The following is an 18,001-nucleotide window of genomic DNA, read 5'->3' as shown; positions in this document are numbered from 1 at the left end:
CAGAATCCAACAACACATTAAAAGGATCATACACCACGATCAAGTGGGATTTATCCCAGGGATGCAAGGATTCTTCAATATACGCAAATCAATCAATGTGATACACCATATTAACAAATTGAAGAATAAAAACCATATGATCATCTCAATAGATGCAGAAAAAGCTTTCGACAAAATTCAACACCGATTTATGATAAAAACTCTCCAGAAAGTGGGCATAGAGGGAACCTACCTCAACATAATAAAGGCCATATATGACAAACCCACAGCAAACATCATTCTCAATGGTGAAAAACTGAAAGCATTTCCTCTAAGATCAGGAACGAGACAAGGATGTCCACTCTCACCACTATTATTCAACATAGTTCTGGAAGTCCTAGCCACGGCAATCAGAGAAGAAAAAGAAATAAAAGGAATACAAATTGAAAAAGAAGAAGTAAAGCTGTCACTGTTTGCAGATGACATGATACTATACATAGAGAATCCTAAAACTGCCACCAGAAAACTGCTAGAGCTAATTAATGAATATGGTAAAGTTGCAGGATACAAAATTAATGCACAGAAATCTCTTGCATTCCTATACACTAATGATGAAAAATCTGAAAGAGAAATTATGGAAACACTCCCATTTACCATTGCAACAAAAAGAATAAAATACCTAGGAATAAACCTACCTAGGGAGACAAAAGACCTGTATGCAGAAAACTATAAGACACTGATGAAAGAAATTAAAGATGATACCAACAGATGGAGAGATATACCATGTTCTTGGATTGGAAGAATCAACATTGTGAAAATGAGTATACTACCCAAAGCAATCTACAGATTCAATGCAATCCCTATCAAATTACCAATGGCATTTTTTACGGAGCTAGAACAAATCATCTTAAAATTTGTATGGAGACACAAAAGACCCCGAATAGCCAAAGCAGTCTTGAGGCAAAAAAATGGAGCTGGAGGAATCAGACTCCTTGACTTCAGACTATGCTACAAAGCTACAGTAATGAAGACAACATGGTACTGCCACAAAAACAGAAATATACATTAATGGAACAGGCTAGAAAGCCCAGAGATAAACCCATGCACCTATGGTCAACTAATCTATGACAAAGGAGGCAAGGATATACAATGGAGAAAAGACAGTCTCTTCAATAAGTGGTGCTGGGAAAACTGGACAGCTACATGTAAAAGAATGAAATTAAAACACTCCCTAACACCATACACAAAAATAAACTCAAAATGGATTACAGACCTAAATGTAAGACCGGATACTATAAAACTCTTAGAGGAAAACATAGGAGGAACACTCTTTGACATAAATCACAGGAAGATCTTTTTTGATCCACCCCCTAGAGTAATGGAAATAAAAACAAAAATAAACAAATGGGACCTAATGAAACTTAAAAGCTTTTGCGAAGCAAAGGAAACTACAAACAAGATGAAAAGACAACCCTCAGAATGGGAGAAAATATTTGCAAATGAATCAACGGACAAAGGATTAATCTCCAAAATATACAAACAGCTCATGCAGCTCAATATTAAAAAAACAAACAATCCAATCAAAAAATGGGCAGAAGACCTAAACAGACATTTCTCCAAAGAAGACATACAGATGGCCAAGAAGCACATGAAAATCTGCTCAACATCACGAATTATTAGAGAAATGCAAATCAAAACTACATTGAGGTATCACCTCACACCAGTTAGAATGGGCATCATCAGAAAATCTACAAACAACAAATGCTGGAGAGGGTGTGGAGAAAAGGGAACCCTCTTGCACTGTTGGTGGGAATGTAAATTGATACAGCCACTGTGGAGAACAGTATGGAGGTTCCTTAAAAGACTAAAAACAGAACTACCCTATGACCCAGCAATCCCACTACTGGGCATATACCCTGAGAAAACCATAATTCAAAAAGACACATGCACCCCAATGTTCACTGCAGCACTACTTACAATAGCCAGGTCATGGAAGCAACCTAAATGCCCATCAACAGATGAATGAATAAAGAAGATGTGGTACATACATACAATGGAATACTACTCAGCCATAAAAAGGAACGAAATTGGGTCATTTGTAGAGATGTGGATGGATCTAGAGACTGTCATACAGAGTGAAGTAAGTCAGAAAGAGAAAGACAAATATTGTATATTAACGCATATATGTGGAACCTAGAAAAATGGTACAGATGAACCGGTTTGCAGGACAGAAATAGAGACACAGATGTAGAGAACAAATGTATAGACACCAAGGGGGGGGAACGTGGCACTGGGGGGGGTGGGCGGTGTGATGAATTGGGAGATTGGGATTGACATATATACACTAATATGTATAAAATGGATGACTAATAAGAACCTGCTGTATAAAAAAATAAACAAAATTCAAAAATTCAAAAAAAAAAATGGTATATAAGGCCCCCCCCCAAAAAAAAGAGATCAGGTAAGAGGAACAGATTCATATTTCAGGTCATATTTTAAGCTGAACATCACAACTTGATCTGAATCCATCTGCACATTGTCCTAGAAAACAAGATAGCTGTCTTTTTGCTGTGTCGAATTTTTGATCCATCAGCAGGTCACCCGGCCTTATACCACCCAAGAAGCAGGATTTGCTTTTCTTTCCGGTCTTAGTTTTTGAAGAAACCTTTGTTTCTATAAAAATGTGGTGTGAATTTGTTTTCTCTTCCAGCATGGCCCTCACCATCCTACCGGGCAAACAAAATGCTCCCTCCTTCCTGCTTATTTTCTCTGTGTTCCTTCAGAGCATCCAAGATAACAGAAGAAACAGGTTGTTGGACAAATCAGTAGGTTGTCATGAAAGTTGCAATATATACAGTTCAAATGGATCAGGGCCATGGAACTAGTTTAAGGCCTCTTGTTATCCTCTGGTGTAGCTCTGTGAAATAATCTCTGACCTTTATACAACTTGGCATCACTGTGTCGATGAGAGGCAATGTGCTGAACAGGGCGAAGAGGCCCTGGGCCAACCTGACAAGATGGAGAGGCAGCCGAGACACTGCTCCAGCCTCTTCCTCCCCGGAATCCATCACTGAGCAGGCATGCTTCTTTGTTTCCTCTGAACGGCATAACATAAACTTCCCTAAGCTTTGAATTTGCCAAAACCAGTTGGAATAGAGGATATCTGCTAATGGTGCCCAAATATCCTATCAGTCAATGGATGATAAACACTAACATTGTAGAGAAGCACCATTATACCGCCCACATTGGTACTGCATCTTAGATTCTTTCCTATAACAGGGCCTGATGCTCCATGATGCTGACAAGGGGTTGACTCATGACACCTTCCATCTTTAAGCGAGTCACTGTGGACAAGATGCTGTGTAAGAAATGCTATAAAGTACTGGTTTTACTGCTAGTCTGAGTCTCTGTGCTGGCAATGAGATTACAATAACACACTACAAAGATAAGTGTTACATGAACAACCTTAGTATTAGTAGCCATTATGGGAGAATTAAGAAAGAATCGTGGGCTTCCCTGGTGGCACAGTGGTTAAGAATCCGCCTGCCAATGCAGGGGACACGGGTTCGAGCCCTGGTCTGGGAAGATCCCACATGCCGCGGAGCAACTGGGCCCGTGAGCCACAACTACTGAGCCTGCGCGTCTGGAGCCTGTGCTCCGCAACAAGAGAGGCCGCGATAGTGAGAGGCCCACGCACCACGATGAAGAGTGGCCCCCACTTGCCACAACTAGAGAAAGCCCTCGCACAGAAACGAAGACCCAACACACCATAAATAAATAAATAAATAAATAAATAAATAAATAAATAAATAAATAAATTTAAAAAAAAAAAAAAAAAGAAAGAAAGAATCGTCTTTACACTTTAGATACCAGGATGGTGTTCTCGTGTCTGGCAGAAGGAGCATCGTAACAGTTATGAATGGAGTTGGCAACTGGTACAGCAGGCACTGTCCAATGGGGATAGAGAGAGTGAGGTGCCAGAAGTGACTTGTTATTCCCAGCATTAACATTTGAGGTGCTGGGAGGTCAGGACTGGGGGGGGGGGGGGGAGGGGGTTTCTGGAGGAAAGACCAAGATAGCCAGACAGCAGAGGGTCCCCTTGTGGGGTTTAGGGCAGTGCCTATTCACCAACCAGTATCAAAGTACTTCAATATTTTCACAACTGGTTAAATTGCTGCATCAGCTGACTACCAGTCCTGGTTGTGATAAATCAATGCATATCATGCTTGGTAAACCCAACTGGATCCTTGCTACTGAACACTGTAATCGTTAATAATGGGAATATACCACAGGCATGATCTTGCCAATGACCATGTAATTTCACTAGGAATTTCAGGCATTTTTCAAGGAGATGTGGGATTAAACCAATTAAAATATTCATCACACGGCCATATACTTACAACAGCTGCAAAGATGTACTTCTGGTCTTTTTCTTGTAAAAAGAGCAGCACATCAGTTAGAAGCAGAGCTAGGATATCTTCAAAGGAAAAATATTACTAGTATTAATAAAGCAAACCACAATTCAAATGCCTTTATTAAAATTCTAATTTCATGTTTAAATAATTTAAATAAACATACTAAAAATAAATACTAACTTTTAGTCTAATTATAAAACCTTTATTAAAATGCCTGTATTATGATAGCTAAAGATATATTTTATAGATAACTTAGTAGGTAAGCTGTGTTTCAGTGCAAGCTTGTGTGTGTCACTGTTGGTACAGCTAAATCTCCAGCAAAATTTAATATTGTAGCCTTCCAAATGGAAGAAAAATATTCAATAAAAAACAAGGTTCTAATAGAATGAAGCAAGCCCTTACCTTTACGGCAAAAAAGTGCTTAATTAAAAATGTTCATGGGCAGCTTCTGCCTTGAATTACTATATATACTAATCTGCTATTTTGTTCCATCTGGATCTGAGGGAAGTCTGAGGTCCTACACCTCCCTTACATACTGTTCACAAGAACCCACCTTCACTATACCACTAACATTCTAACACAAAGTTACCCAGCTGTTCATTCCACGAAACAGATAAAGAGCAAATGACTTGGAGCAACAGGATCTACAGACTGCGGTTAATATTCTAAGTATGGTTCATGTTTAGTTGCAACATTGCAAGTTGCAGATCAATAAGTTCTTTGGTCATTTGTTGCAAGCACTACCAAAACTTGATAATCCTTCAGTGGGTAACAACCTTGGAGTACATGGAATTTAACCACCTCTTCCTCTCATTGCTTACCTAAGGAAGATACTAAGACATATCAGAAACAAGAAGGTTGGGCCAGTGGTGCTTAACCCTGACTGCAGACTCACCTGGGTGCTTTGAGCATCCCTATGCCTGGGCTTCACCCCCAGACCAATAAAATCAGAACCTCTAGGAGGAGACTTGAGCATCAGTAAAATTTTTAAACTCCAGAGGCCATTCTAGGGTTTTAAATCCAGTGGCCAGTGTTGACAAAGCCTCGGACAAGGTGCTAGCTACAGAATCATTTCTTAAGGATCAGAATAAACTATTTTAGACTCTAACCAGATTAACAGGCAGGTTAATGCCTGATAGCAAACAGCACACCAATGTCAACGTGTATATTTATGCGTTACTATGTATATTTATGCATTATTATCATTCAGTCCCAAAGATGATGTTTAGAGTTCATTTTTCCCCTCAATGGTCTGAGCCCCTGGCTGGCTTGGCACACAACAGATTCTGAGTGTGTAGGCACATTTTCCAGAATAATATTTCCATGCCAACAATTAGCAGAATTCTCAGGTCCTTTGATTCAAACATTGCAAACTTGAAAACCCATGCAATACATAGGAAGCCTTTTGCTTGCGGCAGCAAACTTCCCCCTAAGGTTTGTAGCGTGGGCCACCTCTGCCTATGGAAGTTTTCATCTTGATCCTACAGGGATCTTTCCACTGACCTAGGGTTTGTGTGTGGGCCTGCATCGCTGAACCATTTTTCTTTGGAAAATCTGTCCTCTGTTAAATGAATAATGTGCGTGAACAACAGGGAGAAATTGGTCTGTTAGAGCCACGGTACCTTTGAAACGACCCGTAGCGGTTTTCCAGTAAACAAGGCCATCGTATAACAGGGTCCTTTCTTTACTCATCAGTGCCTGTTTCCTAAACACGTGGCCATTTTTAAGCTTGGTATATGTTTTGTTTTCAATCTTATTTAGGATCTCAAGCCATTTTTGTTTTTTCTCATATTCGCTGACTTTTAAATCCACAGCTGCAATCATGTCTTTAATTAAGCAAAGAGCTTTGCATAAGTCTTTCTGTTCTTCAGTGCTCTCTGCATGGGAAAAAGAAAGAACAGACACCATGAAATAAGCCAGAGTGCTAATAAGGAAGAGACTTTTTCTTTAGTTTTAAATAAAGTTAAATACATCATCCAAAAAGCAAAAATCCCAGAGCAAAAATATTGGATTAACTTCAAATATTCTACCATCACTCCGCACCACTCCTCCCCAAGAGGATGGTTAAAATGTGTCATTAAGAAGATTTACTTATCAGATGCTTCAGCAGAAACACTGTGACAGTATGATGTCTGAATTCTAGAGACTGGTCTGACCTTCCTTCCTAGAGCAGTGAATGTGTCATATCCCAAGTTAGGCCTTCCTTCCACCTTCCCAGACACAGGTAATTAAGCAAACCCCACACCTAGCTTCTTAGAACTTAACTGAGCTACAAGCCCAAGCTGGAGTCCTTTCCCAGAAGGGAGCTGCAGGGTGACTTGAATAGACCTCGGACTCATTTGCTTTCCTAGATCCCTCTCTCTCTAAAAAAATAACATTTAAAATTATAACTTACAACTGCATTAGCATAAAGATAAATATATTAATAATATATATTAAAACATTTTTTCAACCTAAAAAAAATGGGACCAAGGCACTGTGCAGAGTAGGTAACTCAGCCATGCTCATGCCAACAGAGTAGACGATCATCGAATCCAGCTGTTACTCTGAAATACTGGCCAAATCTCTTATCTCTAGATTATCTTAAGAAAAACTTCTGGAGAAGTTTCTGCAACAGCCTCCTGGAGCTCCAGATGAAACCAAATTTAGATATTTTCTATATCTGATTTAAAAAAAGCTAATTGATGTTTATTGAGGTGAATGGAACGGAAAGGGAAAGTTTCAGGAGGTCAGAAAATGCTAGAAGGAGAGGAGAAAGAAAAACAACAGAGAAAATAAAAGATACTCTAAGAGCCTAGAGCAGCAGAAATAAACACACAGAAATAGCAGTGAAATGGAATAAGAACAAGTCCTCCAAAGGGTCTAAACTTTCCAGGCTCTAAATGCCTCAAATAGGTACATGAGGGCTTTGTGAGAAAACCAAGGAATAGATTGTGACACCAGTCATTAACAAGGAAGATTTTCTCATTGTCCATGAAAAGAATATACTTCATTTACTTCACTACTTTACTATACCTGCCACCCACCTAAGCAGCACTCCCCACCATGAGAAAAAAAAAAAAGGAGTCTTCTTTATAAAGAGCATATTTTAAATATAGGAAAGTTGAGTAGAGGAAATCAAAGTTGAATTACAAAGTGACTTAAAGTAAGGCCAAGAAAAGGCTCCGAGTCTTCTGACCTTCAGGAATAAATTACTGTCTTTTAACCGCTTGCAACTCAAAGTGCAGCAGCATTGGCCCCACTCGGGGGGTCTTGTTAGGAATGCTTACCTTGGGTTCTACCCCAGATCTATTGAATCAGAGTCTGCATGTAAATGAGATCCCCAGGTGAGGGGTACTCCTAATGAAATTCCAAAAGCACTGCCATAAAGAGTCACATGAACCAATGTTCCCAGCAACTAGAGAGGTTGGAGAAGTCTGACCTAACTAAGGAAGCAGTGTCCGTTCAGCCACTATGACGTCTACGCCTGCAGAGCCGTAAGTCACACTTCTCATTTCCGACACATAGTAGGCAATCACTGTCATGCATCCTACCTGGAATCTGGCATGGGATGATTCTTGGAGGAGCCCTAGCTGGCCTAACACAGCCCGACAGATGTTAGTCTTTGAGTATTGTGTTAAACTTAAGAAAGAGAATATAACCATAATATAAACTAAAAGTCTTAATTTTGTTTTCATTCTTTAACTGAGAACAAAATTATGAGGCTTTTCTCTTTCTACTGTGCTTCTATTTTCTTTTATGTTAAATTATAGGAAGCAATACAAATGGGACACACGGAATGGATGCTACCATTCCTGCCTGAACTTAGGTCCTAATGTGACTAAAAAAAAAAATGGAAAGACCAAATCATGCATTTCTATTCACCGAGACTCCTTCCAAAAAAAGGATGTTAAAAGTTGACTTTTTAGAGTGGGAATTTAAGATCTCATTACCATTTTCACGATCTCCAAGTCAGTTGGTCATAATAAAGATAATAAAAACAGCTCCCACTTATCAAGCACCTTGTTTATACCAGGCTGTGTACTGGGCACTTTCTGAGACAATCTCACTTAATCCTCACAACAATTCCATAAGATAAAGATTAGTATTCTCATTTGGTAGTGGAGAGAACTGAGGCTCATTTCATTACCTTGCCCAACTAATGAGAGGCAGAGCCAAGTATCTGCAACGGCCATGCAAGTTTACGCAAGGCCAAACCAAAGCCCTTGTTAACAGAAGACACTACCACCCTAATAATTTACTCACGATCAATAACCTAGCTTGAGGAACGGCACTTTTATCTGTCCATTCATTGCACTGTTATATTTATTTATTGATAACCTATTCTGCACTAGGTATTGAATCTAGACCCCTCAAGGAGCTTACAGGCCAGCCATGTGCATTAACAGGTTCTTAAAGGACATCCAGATGTTAGTCCTTGAACTTGATGAATTGACAGGGTCAAAAATAGCTCCTTCATAAATCATTCTCAATCTAATAAATCACTGCTGGGAAGGTAATAGGAAGATGAAGAAGAAGAGGTATTAAGGTCTGGATATGGGGGAAATATAGATGGGAAGGGTAGGGTCAAAGTATGAGGAAGTCTACTTGCTTTGGGCTGCTTGGAGGAATTCAGACTATTGGCCAAGTCACATTAAGAAAGATAAATTTTCAAAATGGATCCAAATCCTAAGGCTTCACAGTTTTTCCATAATGAAAAATCTTTATGAATCAGGCACCCACAAGCATTTATAGCTGTTTACAACACCTCAGCTATGTTTAAAACTAATGAAAGAGGCAAATGTTTATCCCAGAAGTCATCACTCACCCTTTGTGTACTGCAATATCCTTTCCACCAAGACAGGGTATTTTGTGATGCGCTGAGTGACCAGCAGAATGCATTCTGGAATTCCTCGGCGTCGAGCCAAAAGATTACTATTTCGGAGCTTAAAATATATATATATATGTATATATTTTTTAATTTTAATATACACAAGCACTACCTGTATTTTCTTTTTAGGTAGGAATTTAATAATACAAAGAATCTGCAACAGTATAATTCTATTCAGACATAACAGGTTGCATCATTAATTAAAACTTGATATATTGTCATTAAATTGTATACTTTGAAATTAATTTCAATAACCCAACTCTCCAAGATTAAGAAGTTTCAAGTTACACTGATGTACTTAGAGTTAATTCCAAAAATGAGCAGGTTTTAAGACTTATAAGTGCTAAGATTCATGAATAGCAGAAGTTTTGAAAAATACTCAGAAATCAAAGTTACACTTTGAACACGAGTTTGCAATTAACTGTTCGTTTTTCTAACAGGGTTTCCTCTACATTTGTTATTATTCATCATAGCATTTAAGTTTCCTCTAATCCGGGCAACTTTTTTCTAAATATCTCAAAGCCTTATTTTCAAGTTCTCAATACACATGTATGTTTTAAAAAAAAAAGGAGGGGAATCCAGTAGCATTCTTAAAATGGTAGATAAAAAATTAGAATCTATGAAACTCTAAAGGACAAATTTCTTCAATAAGTAAGTAGGACACCAAAAAAATGGGATGGGAAGCATTCAATGTAAAGGCGATTTAAAAGACATAACCCCCCATGGATAATATATAAACTTTGGTCAGATCCTGATCCAATTTTATGAGCTAATGAGGGAAATTTGATTACTGGTCAGCTGTTTGAAGATATTAAAGAATTATTGTGTATTTAAGTGTAATAATGCCACTGTAAGTTTTTAAAGATATACTGTTCAGCGATACAAGTTATATATGAAATGATGTGCATCACAGACCTGCTTCAAATTAATCCAGTGGGGGTGGGGTGGGTTTTTTATTTTTACTGTGGTTCTTCTGATTTATAACTTGTCAGGGCATGAAAAGCTTCACAGGATATTACAAAGGTGCTCAGAAGTATGGAGAACATGGCTTCGCAAATATAAATACAAAAGTAAATGATTCGGGAGAAATATTTTACTAACACAGAAAAAGAGGCTTTCTATCTTTGCCACAAACCTATCACTTCCTTCTTCCCTGAAAAACAGTACCTAGATGTGAAACTTGGTTAGATCATCTAAAAAACAAGCATGAACTTCATGCTGGCTTACCATTTTGTAACAGAGTTTTAAAATACTTGCCTTAATAAAATTCTGAAACTTTTTATTCTGCTGGAGTTCTTTAAAGAGGCTAACAGCCTCCTTGTGATGGCTACAGAATTCCCCATATATTTTCTTCATTTTATTTGCATTTTCTTCTGAAAACTGAGAAGAAAAACATTTCAGTGATGGTTTATAAATTTAGTCAGTTCTAAACACTAAACAGAACATGCAATTTTCACATATTTCAGTACATTCTTTGCAAATAAAGAATAAACATCCAGGAATTTCTGACTGCAATCACTTCTCTTCTCCAGGTACTTTTTAAATTAAAGTAAGAGGAAGTAGTCAAGAGGTAAGAGGAAGACATCAACCTAATGTGATTATATTATATTGAACTAACTCACTTATCAATAGCCCAATGAAAAACATTTGATATCTTCTATTTTTGTGTGTTTATACAACTTTATAATTTCAATTTATAGTTTTAATACTTTTATAGATTGAAGGGTATGGGGCACATTTGGGGATCCTCAGGAAGGTTGACATTTACATTGGGTAACTGATCATGTCCATGAACTCAGTCCTCATTGGGAATTTAATTTTTGTCATCACAAATGGATCAATAGGCAGGTTATCATTAGCCAAGATGACAGAGAAAGATGAGTAACCAAAAGGCCAATTTATTAACTGATGGACACAAGTAGAGATGTGGGCTGGATATTTCAATAACCTTGACCTGCAGAAAAATCTCTGTAGAAAAATCTACATGGGAACAACTTAGAATCATAAGGTGGTATGGAGAGAATCAGCTGAATAATTTGAATGCCAATGTTTCAGACTCTGATGACCCTATGTATACATGTGGGTGTTGAAGATCATTGTAAGAGAAACCAGAACACATCTACACCTCCTTAGAAAGTACTTAAAATGTACATCCCTATCTCTGGTCTTTTCAACTTTGCTCACAGTTTTATCTATGCTTGAGGCCAATACCTCTTACGATATGATCCTTAAGCCACCAACAATAATATATAGGTATAAATTTAACAAAACATACACAGACCTTGTGTGCTGAAAACTACACAATGTTAATGAAAGAAATCAAGTAAGATTTAAATAAATATACCATGTTCATAGATTGGAAGACTCAACATAGTAAAGATGTCAATTCTCCCCAAATTAATGTACAAGTTTAATGCAATTCTTATCAAATCCCAGCAAGTGTTTGTACATATAGACAAGATTATTCTAGAATTTATATCAAAAGGTAAAGGAACTAGAATAGATAAAAACAATTTTGGAAAAGAAGAATAAAGTAAAAGAACTCAGTCTAGTCAATTTCAAGATTTATTCTATAACTACTGCAATTATGACTATGGAAGGATACACATAGATCAATGGAACAAAACAGGAACCCAAAATGCCCAAAAGATTTTGACAGAAGGCAAAAGCAATTTATTGGAGGAAGGATAGCCCTTTCAACAAATGATACTGGAGCAGCTGAACATCCACAGGTCAAAAAAAAATGATAATAACCTTGATCAAAGTCTCATATTTTATACAAAAAGTAACTCCAAATGGATCACAGACCTAAATATAAAACATAAAACTATAAAGCTTTTAGAAAAAAAAAATAGGAGAAAATCTTTGGGATCTCAGGCTAGACAACGAGGTCTTAGACTTGACATCAAAAGCATGATCCTTAAAATATGAGGGAGTCCGGGAAAAAGTTTGGCCTGCGTAAGAGGCAAGAGACCATTGTTTCAAGGTGTGTGAGGAGAGGGGATTCAGAGCACCGCTTAAATGAGCTTCAGGGATGGGCGCAAGCTGCGGCTATCAGCATGGACACCAGAGACGGGCATGAAACGCTAAGGCTGCTGCTGCAGCCACCAAGAAGCCTGTGTGCAAGCACAGGTCATTATCCACACCTCCCCTTCTAGGAGCCTGTGCAGCCCGCCACTGCCAGGGTCCCATGATCCAGGGACAACTTCCCCGGGAGAACACATGGCGCGCCTCAGGTTGTTGCAACAACATGTTGACCTCTGCCGCCGCAGGCTCGCCCCGCATTCCGTACCCCTCCCTCCCCCAGGCCTGAATGAGCTAGAGCCCCCGAAGCAGCTGCTCCTTTAATCCCGGCCTGTCTGAGCGAAGAACAGATGCCCTCAGGCGATCTACATGCAGAGGCGGGGCCAAATCCAAAGCTGAACCCCAGGAGATGTGCAAACAAAGAAGAGAAAGGGAAATTTCTCCCAGCAGCCTCAGGAGCAGTGGATTAAATCTCCACACTCAACTTGATGTACCCTCATCTGTCGAATACCTGAATAGACAACAAATCATCCCAAAATTGAGGCGGTGGACTTTGGGAGCAACTGTAGACATGGGGTTTGCTGTATGGGACTGACTAGATTCTGATTTTTATGTTTATCTTAGTATAGTTTTTAGTGCTTGTTATCACTGGTGGATTTGTTTATTGGTTTGGTTGCTCTCTTTTTTTTAAATTATTTTTAAAATTTTTTTATTTTAATAATATTTTTCTAATTTTTTATTTTAATAACTTTTTTTTTCTTTATTTCGTTTTTTCCTCCCTTTTCTTCTGAACCGTGTGGCTGACAGGGTCTTGGTGCTCCGGCTGGATGTCAGGCCTGACCTCTGAGGTGGGAGAGCTGAGTTCAGGACACTGGACCACCAGAGACCTCCCGGCCCCACGTAATATCAATCGGCGAGAGCTCTCCCAGAGATCTCTGTCTCAATGCTAAGACCCAGCTCCACTCAATGACCAGCAAGCTACAGTGCTGGACACCCCATGCCAAACAACTAGCAAGACAGGAACACAACCCCACCCATTAGCAGAGAGGTTGCCTAAAATCATAATAAGTTCACAGACACCCCAAAACACAACACCAGATACGGTCCTGTCCACCAGAAAGACAAGATCCAGTCTCACCCACCAGAACACAGGCACCAGTCCCCTCCACCAGGAAGCCTACACAACCCACTGAACCAACCTTACCCATTGGGGGCAGAAACCAAAAGCAATGGGAACTACGAAACTGCAGCCTGCAAAAATGAGACCCCCAAAAAGAAAGTTAAGCAAAATAAGAAGACAGAGAAATACGTAGCAGATGAAGGAGCAAAGTAAAACCTCACCAGACCAAATAAATGAAGAGGAAATAGGCAGTCTACCTGAAAAAGAATTCAGAGTAATGATAGTAAAGATGATCCAAAATCTTGGAAATAGAATGGAGAAAATACAAGAAACGATTAACAAGGACCTAGAAGAACTAAAGAGCAAACAAACAATGATGAACAACAAAATAAATGAAATTAAAAATTCTCTTGAAGGAATCAATAGCAGAATAACTGAGGCAGAAGAACGGATAAGTGACCTGCAAGATAAAATAGTGGAAATAAGTACCGCAGAGCAGAATAAAGAAAAAAGAATGAAAAGAATTAAGGACAGTCTCAGAGACCTCTGGGACAACATCAAAGGCACCAACATTCGAATTATAGGGGTCCCAGAAGAAGACGAGAAAAAGAAAGGGACTGAGAAAATATTTGAAGAGATTATAGTTGAAAACTTCCCTAACATGGGAAAGGAAATAGTCAATCAAGTCCAGGAAGCACAGAGAGTCCCATACAGGATAAATCCAAGGAGAAACACGCCGAGAGACATATTAATCAAACTATCAAAAATTAAATACAAAGAAAAAATATTAAAAGCAGCAAGGGAAAAGCAACAAATAACGTACAAGGGAATCCCCATAAGGTTAACAGCTGATCTTTCAGCAGAAACTCTGCAAGCCAGAAGGGAGTGGTAGGACATATTAAAAGTGATTAAAGGGAAAAACCTACAACCAAGATTACCCAGCAAGGATCTCATTCAGATTTGACGGAGAAATTAAAACCTTTACAGACAAGCAAAAGCTAAGAGAATTCAGCACCACCAAACCAGCTTTACAACAAATGCTAAAGGAATTTCTCTAGGCAGGAAACACAGGGAAGGAAAAGACCTACAATAGCAGACTCCAAATAATTAAGAAAATGGTAATAGGAACATACATTTTGATAACTACCTTAAATGTAAATGGATTAAATGCTCCAACCAAAAGACACAGACTGGCTGAATGGATACAAAAACAAGGCCCGTATATATGCTGTCTACAAGAGACCCATTTCAGACCTAGGGACACATACAGACTGAAAGTGAGGGGATGGAAAAAGATATTCCATGCAAATGGAAATCAAAAAAAGGCTGGAGTAGCAATTCTCATATCAGACAAAATAGACTTTAAAATAAAGACTATTACAAGAGACAAAAAAGTACACTACATAATGATCAAGGGATCAATCCAAGAAGAAGATAAAACAATTGTAAATATTTATGCACCCACCATAGGAGCACCTCAATACATAAGGCAAATACTAACAGCCATAAAAGGGGAAATTGACAGTAACACAATAATAGTAGGGGACTTTAACACCCCATTTGCACCAATGGACAGATCATCCAAAATGAAAATAAATAAGGAAACACAAGCTTTAAATGACACATTAAACAAGATGGACATAATTGATATTTAAGGACATTCCATCCAAAAACAACAGAATACACTTTCTTCTCAAGTGCTCATGGAACATTCTCCAAGATAGATCATATCTTGGGTCACAAATCAAGCCTTGGTAAATTTAAGAAAATTGAAATCATATCAAGTATCTTTTCCAACCACAACGCTATGAGACTAGATATCAATTACAGGTAAAAAACTGTAAAAAATACAAATACATGGAGGCTAAACAATACACTACTAAATAACCAAGAGATCACTGAAGAAATCAAAGAGGAAATCAAAAAATACCTAGAAACAAATGACAATGAAAACACGACAACCCAAAACCTATAGGATGCAGCAAAAGCAGTTCTAAGAGGGAAGTTTATAGCAATACAATCCTACCTCAAGAAACAAGAAACATCTCAAATAAACAACCTAACCTTACACCTAAAGCAATTAGAGAAAGAACAAAAAAAAAACCAAAATTGGCAGAAGGAAAGAAATCATAAAAATCAGATCAGAAATAAATGAAAAAGAAATGAAGGAAACAATAGCAAAGATCAATAAAACTAAAAGCTGGTTCTTTGAGAGGATAAACAAAATTGATAAACCATTAGCCAGACTCATAAAGAAAAAAAGGGAAAAGACTTAAATCAACAGAATTAGAAATGAAAAGGGAGAAGTAACAACAGACACTGCAGAAATACAAAAGATCATGAGAGATTACTACAAGCAACTAAATGCCAATAAAATGGACAACTTGGAAGAAATGGACAAATTCTTACAAAAGCACAACCTTCCGAGACTGAACCAGGAAGAAATAGAAGCTATAAACAGACCAATCACAAGCACTGAAATTGAAATTGTGAATAAAAATCTTCCAACAAACAAAAGCCCAGGACCAGATGGCTTCCCAGGCGAATTCTATCTAACATTTAGAGAAGAGCTAACACCCATCCTTCTCAAACTCCTCCAAAATACAGCAGAGGGAGGAACACTCCCAAACTCATTCTACGAGGCCACCATCACCCTGATACCAAAACCAGACAAAGATGTCACAAAGAAAGAAAACTACAGGCCAATATCACTGATGAACATAGATGCAAAAATCCTCAACAAAATATTAGCAAACAGAATCCAGCAGCACATTAAAAGGATCAAACACCATGATCTACTGGGGTTTATCCCGGGAATGCAAGGATTCTTCAATATATGCAAATAAATCAATGTGATACACCATATTAAGAACCTGAAGGATAAAAACCATATGATCATCTCAATAGATGCAGAAAAAGCTTTTGACAAAATTCAACACCCATTTAAGATAAAAACCCTCCAGAAAGTAGGCATAGAGGGAACTTATGTCAACATAATAAAGGCCATATATAACAAACCCGCAGCCAACATCATCCTCAATGGTGAAAAACTGAAACCACCTCCACTAAGATAAGGAACAAGACAAGGTTCCCCACTCTCACCAATATTATTCAACAGTTTTGGAAGTTTTAGCCACAGCAATCAAGAGAAGATAAAGAAATAAAAGAATCCAAATCAGAAAAGAAGAAGTAAAACTGTCACTGTTTGCAGATGACATGATACTATACATAGAGAATCCTAAAGATGCTACCAGAAAACTACTAGAGCTAATCAATGAATCTGGTAATGTAGCAGGATATAAAATTAATGCACAGAAATCTCTGGCATTCTTATACACTAATGATGAAAAATCTGAAAGAGAAATTAAGGAAACACTCCCATTTACCATTGCAACAAAAAGAATAAAATACCTAGGAATAAACCTACCTAAGGAGACAACAGACCTGTATGCAGAAAACTATAAGACACTGATGAAAGAAATTAAAGATGATACAAACAGATGGAGAGATATACCATGTTCTTGGATCGGAAGAATCAATACTGTGAAAATGACTATACTACCCAAAGCAATCTATAGATTCAATGCAATCCCTATCAAACTATCAATGGCATTTTTCACAGAACTAGAACAAAAAATATCACAATTTGTATGGAAACACAAAAGACCCCGAATAGCCAAAGTAATCTTGAGAAAGAAAAATGGAGCTGGAGGAATCAGGCTCTCTGACTTCAGACTGTACTACAAAGCTACAGTAATCAAGACAGTATTGTACTGGCACAAAAACAGAAATACAGATCAATGGAACAGGAGAGAAAGCCCAGAGATAAACCCATGCACATATGGTCACCTTACCTTTGATAAACGATGCAAGAATATACAATGGAGAAAAGACAGCCTCTTCAATAAGTGGTGCTGGGAAAACTGGACAGTTACATGTAAAAGAATGAAATTAGAACACTCCCTAACACCATACACAAAAATAAACTCAAAATGGATTAAAGACCTAAATGTAAGGCCAGACACTATAAAACTCTTAGAGGAAAACATAGGCAGAACACTCTAGGACATACATCACAGAAAGATCCTTTGTGACCCACCTCCTAGAGAAATGGAAATAAAAACAAAAATAAACAAATGGGACCTAATGAAACTTAAAGGCTTTTGCACAGCAAAGGAAACCATAAACAAGACGAAAAGACAACCCTCAGAATGGGAGAAAATATTTGCAAATGAAGCAACTGACAAAGGATTAATCTCCAAAATATACAAGCAGCTCATGCAGCTCAATATCAGAAAAACAAACAACCCAATCCAAAAATGGGCAGAAGACCTAAACAGACATTTCTCCAAAGAAGATATACAGATTGTCAACAAACACATGATAGAATGCTCAACATCACTAATCATTAGAGAAATGCAAATCAAAACTACAATGAGGTATCACCTCACACCAGTCAGAATGGACATCATCAAAAAATCTACAAACAATAAATGCTGGAGAGGGTGTGGAGAAAAGGGAACCCTCTTGCACTGTCGGTGGGAATGTAAATTGATACAGCCACTATGGAGAACAGTATGGAGGTTCCCTGAA

General features: G+C 38.1%; 1 protein-coding gene across 1 annotated transcript in view; it reads right to left on the bottom strand.

Annotated features, from left to right (window-relative positions):
• Window positions 1-18,001, bottom strand: part of ARHGEF28 (Rho guanine nucleotide exchange factor 28) — a 316,101-nt gene that overhangs the window by 55,540 nt on the left and 242,560 nt on the right. The window contains 4 exon segments of the mRNA XM_059916571.1: window positions 4,380-4,456; window positions 6,017-6,271; window positions 9,202-9,319; window positions 10,522-10,644. Coding sequence (XP_059772554.1) covers window positions 4,380-4,456; window positions 6,017-6,271; window positions 9,202-9,319; window positions 10,522-10,644 — 573 coding nt within the window.

Source organism: Balaenoptera ricei, chromosome 3, assembly GCF_028023285.1.
Source record: "Balaenoptera ricei isolate mBalRic1 chromosome 3, mBalRic1.hap2, whole genome shotgun sequence".
In the NCBI taxonomy this organism is placed as follows: Eukaryota; Metazoa; Chordata; class Mammalia; order Artiodactyla; family Balaenopteridae; genus Balaenoptera; species Balaenoptera ricei.
The sequence above is the reverse complement of the archived record's forward strand: the minus strand, read 5'-3'. Positions and strand labels throughout refer to the sequence as shown.